The sequence below is a fragment of the Nicotiana tabacum genome, chromosome 8, assembly GCF_000715075.1.
Source record: "Nicotiana tabacum cultivar K326 chromosome 8, ASM71507v2, whole genome shotgun sequence".
NCBI lineage: Eukaryota > Viridiplantae > Streptophyta > Magnoliopsida > Solanales > Solanaceae > Nicotiana > Nicotiana tabacum.
This window is the reverse complement of record NC_134087.1, coordinates 172,572,353-172,583,915: the sequence shown is the minus strand read 5'-3', so window position 1 is coordinate 172,583,915 and position 11,563 is coordinate 172,572,353. Positions and strand designations below refer to the sequence as shown.

Sequence of the window (11,563 nt, the reverse complement as noted above, 5' to 3'; positions counted from 1 at the left end):
GCATTCGCAAAGCTGGGAGGTTTCCTACTTATGCGTTCGTGATGGTGTTCCCGCGTTCACGTAGGATGAGGCGGCTGTACATCGCATTCGCGTCCCGTGTATCGCGTTCACGATGAAGAAATATGGACCCAAGCGAATTTTTGCTTTGCGAACGCGAGGGGCCTTCCACGTTCGCAAAGAAGGAATATTTGGTCAGTATTTAAATAGCCCATCCGCGACCCTTCTTCATTTTTCCACCATTTTTTAATGGGATTGAAGCTTTTGAGGGTGAGTTTCTAGGAAACAAAGGGGAATCACTTGGAGGTAACTTTTTTTGACTTCATAACTCGTTTATATGTGATTAAAGACCTAATTAGTGGTGAAAAATTTGGAAAAATGGGTAATTAGGGCTTGAGATTAAAAGACCTTAATATCGGTATTTGAGGGGTCAATTGAACTCCGATTTCAGTGTTCTTGTTATGTATAGACTCATGAGAGTACAAGGTTTCTGAAAATGTAAATTACCCGATTCCGAGACGTAGCCCCAAGGGGCGTTTTTTATCATTTTACTTAATTTCGCGTCTTAGCTTAGAATATATTTGCAGAATCAGTTGCTTGAACTGTTATTTACATTTTGCAATTGAATTGAATAGATTTGGGTCATTTGGAGTCGAGTACTCGCGGCAAGAACGTGGTTTCGGGTTGACTTTTGAGCCGGTTCGAGGTAAGTGGCTTGCCTAACCTTGTGTGGGGGACATTCCCCTTAGGATTTGGTATTGTGGTAATTGAAATGCCTTGTACGTGAGGTGACGAGTGCGTACTTGTGCTAATTATTGAAAAATCATGTTTTCACTTAAGTAGTTTAAATTGTGTTTTCCTTTCTTGCTTACTCTACTTGAAATTTAAATCGGTTGTTAACTTAGAAAAGCTTGTTTAATTTACTTAATTGCTTTATTATTTAAACTGCCATAATTATATTATGTGAAGCATGTTAGGTTAGAATTACCTGTTTTGCTTGGTACGAAATTTAGCTTAATTGAGTATTCCTTGTGTTGTTGTTGTGTGTTTTACTTGGGGACTACGGGACGGCATCCCGGGAGATCCCCTGTACATATTGATGATTTGAGTTGAGGTGTGGGATACCGAGAGATCCCTAGCACGTATATTGAGGATACCAAGAGATCCCTAGCATATATTGAGGATACCAAGAGATCCTCGGGAGCATATATTGAGGATACCAAGAGATCCTCGGGATACCGGGAGATCCCTAGCATGTATTGAGGATACTAAGAGATCCTCGAGATACTGGGAGATCCCTGAATATTGTCTTTGAGAAGTGTGGTATTCTTGGTGATTGTTTTCTGTTTCTGTTTCTGTTCAGTTGTAGTTATCCTTATTATCCTGTATTGATTCTTATGGTTATCTTTCAACTGTACTGCTTTATCTTATACTGTCACATCTTATATTTTATTTAATCTCAGTAGGGCTCTGACCTTCCTCCTCACTACCCGACCGAGGGTAGGCTTGGCACTTACTGAGTATCGTTGTGGTGTACTCATGCCCTTTTCTGTGCATGTTTTTCATGTGCAGAACTAGGTACCTCCACTCAAACTCATCACGCTTGAGACGAGGCGCTTGTAGAGATTCCGAGGTATATCTGCCGCGTCCGTAGACCGAAGAGTCCCTTTCTACTCCCCCTTTTTAGTATTATCCCTTCTGTATTTTTCTTTCCTTTGTTAGATATTCTGGAGTTAGATACTAGTAGACATTCAAAGGCTTGTGATTATGAGATTCCGGGTTTTGGAAAATGTGTTCAGATTTCGATAGTTGTTATTGTGTATGCCAAGCGGCACTTTTAAACACTGTTTTATTTCACTATTTCATTCTTATTATTTTCTTCCGCAAATTAGTTTATTATCTTCATTGTTAGGCTTACCTAGTCGTAGAAACTAGGTGTTATCACGATGGTTCACGAAAAGCGAACCGAGGTCATGACAATTACCACAAGTAAATATTCTTTTATTAATAATTATGTTGGTTTGGTATCATCAAAATTAGTGCATGAACCTTGGGGCTAACCATTCAAACACTAGACCACCATTAAATAAAAATAAATGGGCCTTCAAGTATTTAACATAAGCACTTCATCATGCTGAGACACTGACAGTTCTTTTCAACCGTGCACTATCTAACCAAATCATTCTCTATTAGATTGATTGAGGTGGCAATATTTGTGCATAACGCATCTAATTCGTGTTGGTTTCACATTAGAGCGTGTAGTAGTAGTGATATATTGTCAAATAAAAGAAATAAAGAAAACTGGACGCATTGAAATGTATATTATTATCGCTGATATAAGAGTACTTTTGGAAGAGTGTTCAACATAACAAACTTCAAATATTAGAATTAGAATCGAAGACTTCAAACTCATGGTAAGGAAAGAACAAAGAGAAAACAACATTTCAATTTGTGATGCTGCTCCTTCTAAAATTAAATTAACTAAATTTAATAGATGCGCCGAGTACGTGATTTTCTCTTTTATAGAATGAATAAAATAATATCATTTTCCTTTCCTAACGGAAAGAAAGGTGAACAAACTTTTTAGGGCTTTTGTTTTTTTTATAAATTCCCAATAGAAATGTAAGAAATTCATGGAGGACCGTTTCTATTATAACATTGAAAACAATTACTCGTTCACTTTTATTTGGCATATATATTAAAAATAGATTTTCATTTTTACTTGTCGCTTTACGCATATCAAGAGAAAACAAATTTTTTTTTCCTGTTATACCCACAGTATTTATTACTCATTTTAAATCATTTTCTCAAATTCAACAAAATGTGCATCAATTAATATGGGTATCTACTTCATTTATTATTTCTTAAGAGGTGTGAAAAGTCAAAACGTGCTAAGTAAAAGTGAACGGAGGGAGTACATACAATCTTGAAAAATGTGAAGAAGGATGTGTGCACTAACTTAAAAGTGTAATTCTGCGTAATAAACAAAACTACAACAACAACCCAGTAAAATCTCACTAGTGGGGTCTGGGGAGGGTAGTGTATGTGCAGATCTTACCCCTAGCCCGAAGGAGTAGAAAGGTTATTTCCGAAAGACCATCGGCTCAAGAAAACAAAAGGACAAAAGAAGACAATATTAGTATCACCAGAGAAATCATAGGAAAAATATGAACAACATGAAATCCAGAAGAAAGATGCAAACCAAAAGCGATAGCTAGTAAATAGGTCCTACATTGAAAAGCGAAATAGTAAGACACAACATTGCCACTAGCTATCTTAGACAAAAATTCTACCAGACTAGTCTCACAAAGGTACAAAGTAAGGCAAGACTCAACTACCTTCTAACCTACAACTCTAATACTCGACCTTCACACCTTCCTATCAAGTCTTATGCCCTCGAAAATTTGAAGCATCGCCATATCCTGCCTGATCACCTCTCCCCAATACTTCTTAAGCCGCCCTCTACCTCTTCTCGTACTCTCGACAAGCAGCCACTCGTACTGGAGCATCTGGGCTTTTCCTCTAAATATGTCCGAACCATCTAAGCCTCGTTTCCCGCATCCCATCATCAATATAATAAATAAAACTACATTTAAATATTTAATAACCTAATGATGATGAAAGAAACAATGTGTGTGCGTGTGTATAGTTTTCTATAGTAATTGATTGAATAATCGCTTTTTTATTTTGCCTAATGAACATGAAAAATTAAGAAATTCATTGACGGCTTATTATTAGTTATCCTTGAAAACAACTATCAGATGATCTTAAATTTACGAAGAAAAATGTGTGTATGAACTCAAAAAGTGATATTTTTGTATGATAACTAAAACTAACAAATTACCTAAGAATGACGAAAGAAAAATACCCCACAGATGGATATAGCAAAATATATAGGACACATAGTGAGATACATATTATTGAAGGAAATAGGAGCACGTCACTGGCATGTACGACTTAGTTAGTTATTACTAATTATCAGAATAGTTAGTTAGTTTCTCCTTTAGTTAGTTAGTAGTGATTGTTTGCTTAGTTTAGGAGATTAATTTCCAGCTGTATATATATGTGATATAGTAGTGTAAATAATTTAGATTTCCAGAAATGAAATTCATTTTCCTCTCATCCATAGATTGAGACTTTCTTCTAGAATCTTCATTTCCTCCATTGCCAACCTCTAGTTGAGCTCATCTCTGATCTTCATCATGGTATCAGAGCAGGGAATCCAGATCGAGACATATTAAGGATGTTGATTCTGATTGCTAGGACTTGAGAGTCATTGGCAATCAACAACAATTCTATTCTCTGATCGAGCTAGGGTTTGCATTTTTTTGCATTTTTTCTCTCTTCCGATTCGCAGTCTGCGAAGTTTTAGATTTGTGAAATCGAAGACTTAACTTGACTGAATTTGTCATCGATGACGATTGAAGAAAAAACTCCAGCCGAAACTAGTGCAGGAACCACCATAGATTACCATCATCTTTTGTTCCTACAGCCATGCGATACACCAGGTAGTTCCTTAATCTCTATCCAGTTGACTGGTACTAAAAACTATGCATTATGGAGTTGGTCCATAGAAATTTAATTGGAAAATGTAAGTTAAAATTTGTAGATGGACAATGTACAAAAGACAAATTTGATCGATCCTTGCATGAAATATGGGAGAAGTGCAATGCCATAATCTTGTCTTGGATTACGAATGCTATTAACACAGAGTTGCTTAGTGGAACAGTGTACAAGTCGAGTCCACACAAAGTATGGAAGGGTTTAAAGAACAAATATGAGAAGGTAGATGGATCTCAGATCTTATATCTGCATAAAGAGATAGCTACATTGTCCCAACGGATTTCTTCAGTTTCAGCTTACTTTTCAGAGCTGATAGACCTCTGCGAAGAATATGATGCTCTTATGTGTTGCCCAGGGATGTGATTGCCCAGAATCCAAAAGCTATGCTGAACATTTTGAGTATCAAAGACTTCTGCAATTCTTAATAGGATTAAATGAAACCTACAATCAGTCTAAAAGTCAAACTTTGATGATGTCTCATGTTCCAACTGTCAACAAGGCATATTCAATGATAATATCATGAGGGGGTCAAAGGTCCTTATGAGGGGTACCAGCAACGACCTATGGCTAATGTAACAGCTCATGAAGGGCGGCAGACACAAGGCAAGCCATCAGCCAATGCAGTAACACGGGAAGAGAAGCAGGTGATGAGTCAATCCACAGGGAACACAGTGAAGGGAAAAGGAATAGTGTTCACTTAGGAGTAGTGTGATCAAATACTAAAGTTGATCAACAAGGACAATTCTGGTAACCACATGAAAGATTCTGTATGTACAATCAATACCTTTACTATAAATGATACGGTAAAAATAATTGATACAGTAAAAAATACAAATTGGATAGTAGATTCTGGTGTAATCAATAATATGGTTCACAATGAGAAATTGCTTAATAAAGTAGACAACAATAACATTAAAGAAGAACAAAGGTGTATTTAGCAAATGGAAAATCTTTGGATATAGCATGCACAAGAGAATGCAGAATTGGTGAGAATGAGATTATTAAAAATGTATTGTATATACCAGGTTTCAAGTATAACTTGTTGTCAGTTTCCAAGTTAACCAAGGATTTAAGGTGGTTTGTGTCTTTTTATCCTAACTTCTGGATAATGCATGACCTTCACATTGGAAAAGTGAAGGGGATAAGTAAGGAGCTGGAAGGAATGTAGAACCTGCAGTAGAAGAAAGTACAAGCCAATGTTGCAGTTGTGCAAGTACCTAATAGACATGAGAGAGCGGAAGACTTAGAAGTTTGGCATGGAAGACTTGGACATGTTACTGAAAGAGTGGTGAAAAAAAATCCAATTATGATATTTAAGTCAAATAATAATAGAATAAAGGAATGTACAATCTGTCCTCCAGCTAGACAAGGAAGATTGTCATTTCTAAAGAGTACTTCCAGTTCTAATAAACCTTTTCATTTGGTACATGTAGATGTATCGGGTCCCTATATGATACCTGTTGATACCCAATTTTTCTCTGTATATTTTTAATATGCAAAATACTCTCAAAATAGCATGTATTTGCATATATAAGTATGTCCCAAGGTTTTATTATTTTTCTCTTAATTTTTAAAGATTTTTAAATCAATTTATTGCCCTATTTTATCAATAAGAACTCAATCATTATACTCCAAATTATCATTTTGGGTGATTAATTTATTTAATTCTCATATTTATATTAAAATATAGATAACATAATTTTTGCATATTTTTACAAATTTATTTAGTATTTTTAAAGCTAAATTGCATATAATTGCAATATTGGCCTCTTTCAAGATTTAGTTGTAATTATATTTATAAAATTGACTCCAGTATTTTTAATTTGATAATTATGTATTATTAATCATTTTAATACCTTTAATTTATTTCCAAAAATTATTTTACTATTGTTTATAAAATAAATAAGGGAAAATGGCTATATAAATGTTAGCCCATTTGCATTTCAATTTTAGCCAGATTTGACACCCCAATTAAACCTAATTTCAAATCCAATTATCCAGCCCAAATCCTAAATCTACCCGACCCACGACCCTTTAAAATAACCCGCCCGGATTCCCCTTCAATCTAGGTCGTTGATCAAAATGATCAACGGCCACCCTTAACCTTTTCCTTTTTTAACCCGACCTAACCCCTAAAACCTAATCATTTCCCTTCTGTAGCCGCCCTTGAATCCCCCTCCCTTTCTCCTAGTTCTCTTTCAAGCTCCCCTCAAACCCTAGCCGCCTCCCTCCGCTTCCACTCTAAAATCACCGGAATCCATGGCTTCCAAGGCCATTGAAGTCCTATACCGGCCTCCTATAACTCCTACACGCTTGGTTACTATAGTTTCAAGGCCTGACCCTGAAGAAGCTTGGCCCAGACTTTGTTCGATTTGAGTTCTATGGTCGTCTCCGACTTTGCTCCGGCCAACCATGGCTATTCGAGCCTGATCTCGACTTCTCCTGCTTAGATCAATGACTTTCCAAGCCTTTCTCACCATCTGGGTTCTTCTGAAACCCTAACTTTTGAGGTTTTTCTGATTTCTTTAGATTTGTTCTAGATCTGTGTTTTCCATAAACTTTCAAACACTTTCTCAAAGTTTCTTTCAAAACTCTGCTTTCAAAACCTTTATCTTTTCCGATTTAGGGTTTTGGCAAGATATATAGAAGTCTCTCTGATCTTTAGCATATTCTACTGTGTTTCTTATGTTGTTCTTCTATTATATTTCTTATGTTGATTCTTCTACTGTATTTCTTTATGTTAAAGTCTTAAGTTCTTTCTTAGGGTTTCTGATTTTATTTTCTTTTTTGATATTTTTGCCTGATTCTCTTGTCTTTCACCTCTACACTCGATTGATGGCAAAAACCCTAAGATTTGGGGTTCATTTGAGTTCTAATATTATTTGCTATGTGATTTGTTTGTTCCTCATCTCCGAACTTGTTTGGTTTCAAAACCCTAATTTCTTTGGACCTGTTTGAGTTTCTGAAGTTGTTTCATCTGTTGCTCGACTGAATTTCAAAATCTTTTGTTTCTTTATATGATTCTGAATCTATGCTAAACTCTTCTAAGGTCTTTCTACTGGACCCTTTGCATGCTATTTGATACTCTCTCCCTTCTCCATTGCTGAGTTACTGAAACTGACCTATGTGACTATCATGTTCCTATAGTCCACTACTTACTGATTTTGCAATTGCATGACACTTTTATTTGTCCTAAATTCAACCATGCATGCCTAATACTTGTGTGCTTTTTATATATGCTGAGCTTCTCCTCTAAAATGACTTTCAATTTTTGACTGATTTCAGACCTCCTTGTGTAAGTCTGATTGATTCTTTCCTTGTTTTACTAATCTTCTTGTTTCTTGGTTTGATTTGAAAACTTTCCTTAGCTTTTCTGACTTAACAGCACTCTCTATTGATGTGCATGCCCAGAATTAGCTAAATGTCTAAGCACATGGACTCTTTGCAACTTCCATATTCCCCTGAACCCCTTTTGAGTACTTGTTTGTAGCTATTTCCCTCTCCTTCACCCCTTTAGAACTCTATTCCTCACTTGCCCTCTCTCTTAGACTTTAAGTTCTGCCCCCCTCTTGTGAGCCTTGCCTTGGGACCTCTTGGGCTCCCTCTGAACTTGGACACTTGAGGGTTGGCCCTTCCAAACTACACTTATCCCCATTCTGACAATGCAATTTGGGTGTGAGCATTGCCCGGAGTCCTTTTGAGGCTCTTAGGGAACTTTGACACACTCAGATTGGAGAAAGGCTTTGGATCAATGGTCTTCGAGTTGGGTCTATCATGTAACTGAGAGAGGAAGTCAGAATCAGGCTTCCTCTAGTTGTACTTTTTTTTACTTTTCCTGATGTAATTTTATTTATTCTTGTTTGTAATAAGCATTTGGGTCTGGTTAGTGAAAAGGGTGGGTAACTATGTATGCAAGGGGTAGAAATCATGACTATAGGACTACTATATTCATGCATATTAAACCTCATATAGAAACCATGTCTATAGGATTCTGCATATTCAAACTTCACTTAGAAATCATGTCTATAGGATTCTGCATATTTAACTTCACTTAGAAATCATGTCTCTAGGGTTCTGCATATTTAACTTCACTTAGAAATCATGTCTATAGGATTTTGCATATTCAAACTTCACTTAGAAATCATGTTTATAAGGCTTCTACATTTCGACGCTACGTCTACAAAGTCTTAAAATCAGTAACGCCTAGAAAGTATGCCTATAGGGGTTTCTAATAAAAAAAATCCAATTCGCCTCACTTAGTGTTAGATATAAAACCAGTAGTAATGGCTGCTATCGTTTGCAGAACTTGTAATCAATTTGTTTAAATTCTGCCTCTCTCTTTCAATAATCTGAGTCCCTCACTTAGCAAGTTTAACGAGTATGCATTCAAACAGATCATTTTGAGCCTTATTGTTTCATTGCTTTCTGAATCCAGTAGATACCATGCTTATAGGATCCTTGTCCAACATTTAGGCAAGCCCTAGGGTAATAAATATAAACTAAATCTGCTTCTGTTAATAATTACAACCAGCAGGCAGGCTTGATTCAGACTTCTTATCTGAGTTATGTGATAAGCTGAAACTGTCTTAACAATTTCCTCTCACTCGTCTTTAATACCTTTTAAATCAGACCTAAACAGTATGTGTAAGTCATGCTAATTACGTGCTTCTTTGTTCAAGGAGGTATATCTGAGCCTCTGCTTGTTATATGCTTTCCCCAATTTGCAATACGTGTTTTGTATGTCGCCTTAGAGTTTTTTCCTTTGAAACTACAAATAAGCCTAATATCCCTCCCTTTTAGGATTAGTAGTCCTAAATGCCTCCGGGACTGATAGGATTGGGACGGGTAATAGCATGCAATAAGTAAACGAGACCAATCCGCGCTTTAAATACCTTAACAGGGTGGGAAGGGTAGATATGGATATGATGACCACGCGATAATGTCACGTGTAGCTCCTCATTGAGGAGTGATTACCGGGCATTGTGTGGGGTGATCCATATTGTTAATAAACCTAGGACCTTTTTCCCTTATTTCTTTATTTCTTTTATCATTTCAACTCCTTCTTAAAAAAAATCAGCTTTCTTTGCTCTTCCAAACTTTGTTTATTTGTAAACCATTATATGAAACCCCCTCTTATTTGAGCCCTATTTGTATACATGTTAATGGTACCCCAAATTCACAATAATTATCTGGTCGGGAACCATACTAGTGGATTCTGAGGGGTGCCTAATACCTTCCCCTTGGAATAATTTCAAGCCCTTACCCTAATCTCTGGTTATTCAAAATCAAACTCTTTTGGTGTCCTAATGCACCCTAATCATTAGGTGGCGACTCTTCAAAAGCAAACCCAATTCCCAAAAGGAATGAGTTGTCTTTCCAAATGTCATAAACCCGATTTCGTTCTAGAAAAAGAGGGCGCGACAATAACTACTCATGATGACTTTAGATTATTCCTTACAATAGTTGATGATTTTAGTGGGAGTGTTTGGATTTAATTAATGAGACTTAAATGTGATGTGACTGTAAATTTCTGCCCCTAATAAAAAAATTGATTTGATATATCAGTGAAGATTTTAAGAAGTGACAATGGCACTGAATTTTTTAATTTTGAGTGTAAAAAGACTTTTTCAATCTCATGGTATGATTCATCAGAATTCATGTGTACACACCACACAATAAAATGGGATGATTGAAAGAAAACACAGATATATACTGGAAGTGGCTAGAGCAATAAGACTTTAAGGGCATTTGCCTATTAAATTCTAAGGACAATGTGTTCAGGTTGTTGTTTATGTGATCAGCAGGCTTCTTTTGTCAGTGTTATCAGAAAAGTCCTTGTTTGAAGTTCTGTATGGGAGACCACCCTCACTGCAACATATGAGGACTAAATGTTGCCAATGCTTTGCCATCAATATAGGAGAAGTTGAAAAATTTGCAGCCAGATCAATATATATAGGAGTTGTCTTGATGGGCTATTCATCCACTCAGAAGAATTACAGACTTTACAACATGCTAATTGACACTTGTTTTGTTAGCATGGATGTATATTTCAAAGACCGCATCTTTCCTTTTCAGCTGTTAAAGGAAGGAAAATTGCATCTCTTAAATGGAGCGATATCCAACACTGACATTCCAAGAGTGGCAGCCACAACTAAGGAGGATCTACTAGATGCAGTCACTCCATCTCATCCAAGCTCACCAGCTGTCGACATACAACAAGACTCAGTAGGTGGAGATCTACTACAACCATCAGGAACATCAACTCTAGAACATTATCAAGATCATATAGAGTTTACTCTAGAAGATATTGCCAACAATAGGGGAAATGAGCAATTGAGGAAATCAGCAAGAACAACGAAAGAACCTATTTGGATGCAAGATTATGTATGTGATGGAACATCAGCAAAGTACTCAGCAAAGAATGCATGCATATATCCTTTGCAAGAATACCTATGTCATAGAGGTATTTCAGCCAACTTTCAGATTTTCTTGTCCAAGTTTATTGCCACAAAGGAACCCATCAGTTATGAGGAAGCAATGACAGATCCTAGGTGGGTGGAAGCAATAGATCAGGAGTGCAAATGGGTGTAGGCCAGTGATGAAGTGGAAAGGTTCAATGCAAGGTTAATGGCTAAAGGGTACAACCAAATAGAAGGACTAGACTATCAGGAAACTTTGTCACCAGTGGTTAAGATGGTAACAATCAGAGTTGTACCAGCATTAGCTGCTGCACACAACTGGAGCCTACACTAAATGAATGTTTACAATGCATTCCTCCAAAGAGATTTAACTGAAGAAGTATATATGTGCCTGCCATAGGGATTTTCAGCCAGGAGGAGAAGGTATGCAGGCTAAAGGTAACTGAAGCACTCATTGGCTCGGGTTTCATACAAAGCCATTTTGACTATTCACTGTTCACCAAGAAAATGGGCACAAGAATGGTGATCATCTTCGTGTATGTGGATGATCTTCTTATAACTAGGAATGATCAGAAGTTGATTTC

The 11,563-nt window shown here is 36.7% G+C and overlaps 1 protein-coding gene across 1 annotated transcript; it reads left to right on the top strand.

Moving 5' to 3' along the window:
• Positions 1-5,123: 5,123 nt before the first annotated feature.
• On the top strand, positions 5,124-11,151 carry LOC107781507 (uncharacterized). Its single transcript, XM_016602221.1, has 2 exons — positions 5,124-5,204; positions 10,342-11,151. Exons 1-2 carry the CDS (start codon positions 5,124-5,126, stop codon positions 11,149-11,151), a joined length of 891 nt encoding a protein of 296 aa, XP_016457707.1.
• The last annotated feature ends 412 nt before the right edge of the window (positions 11,152-11,563 follow it).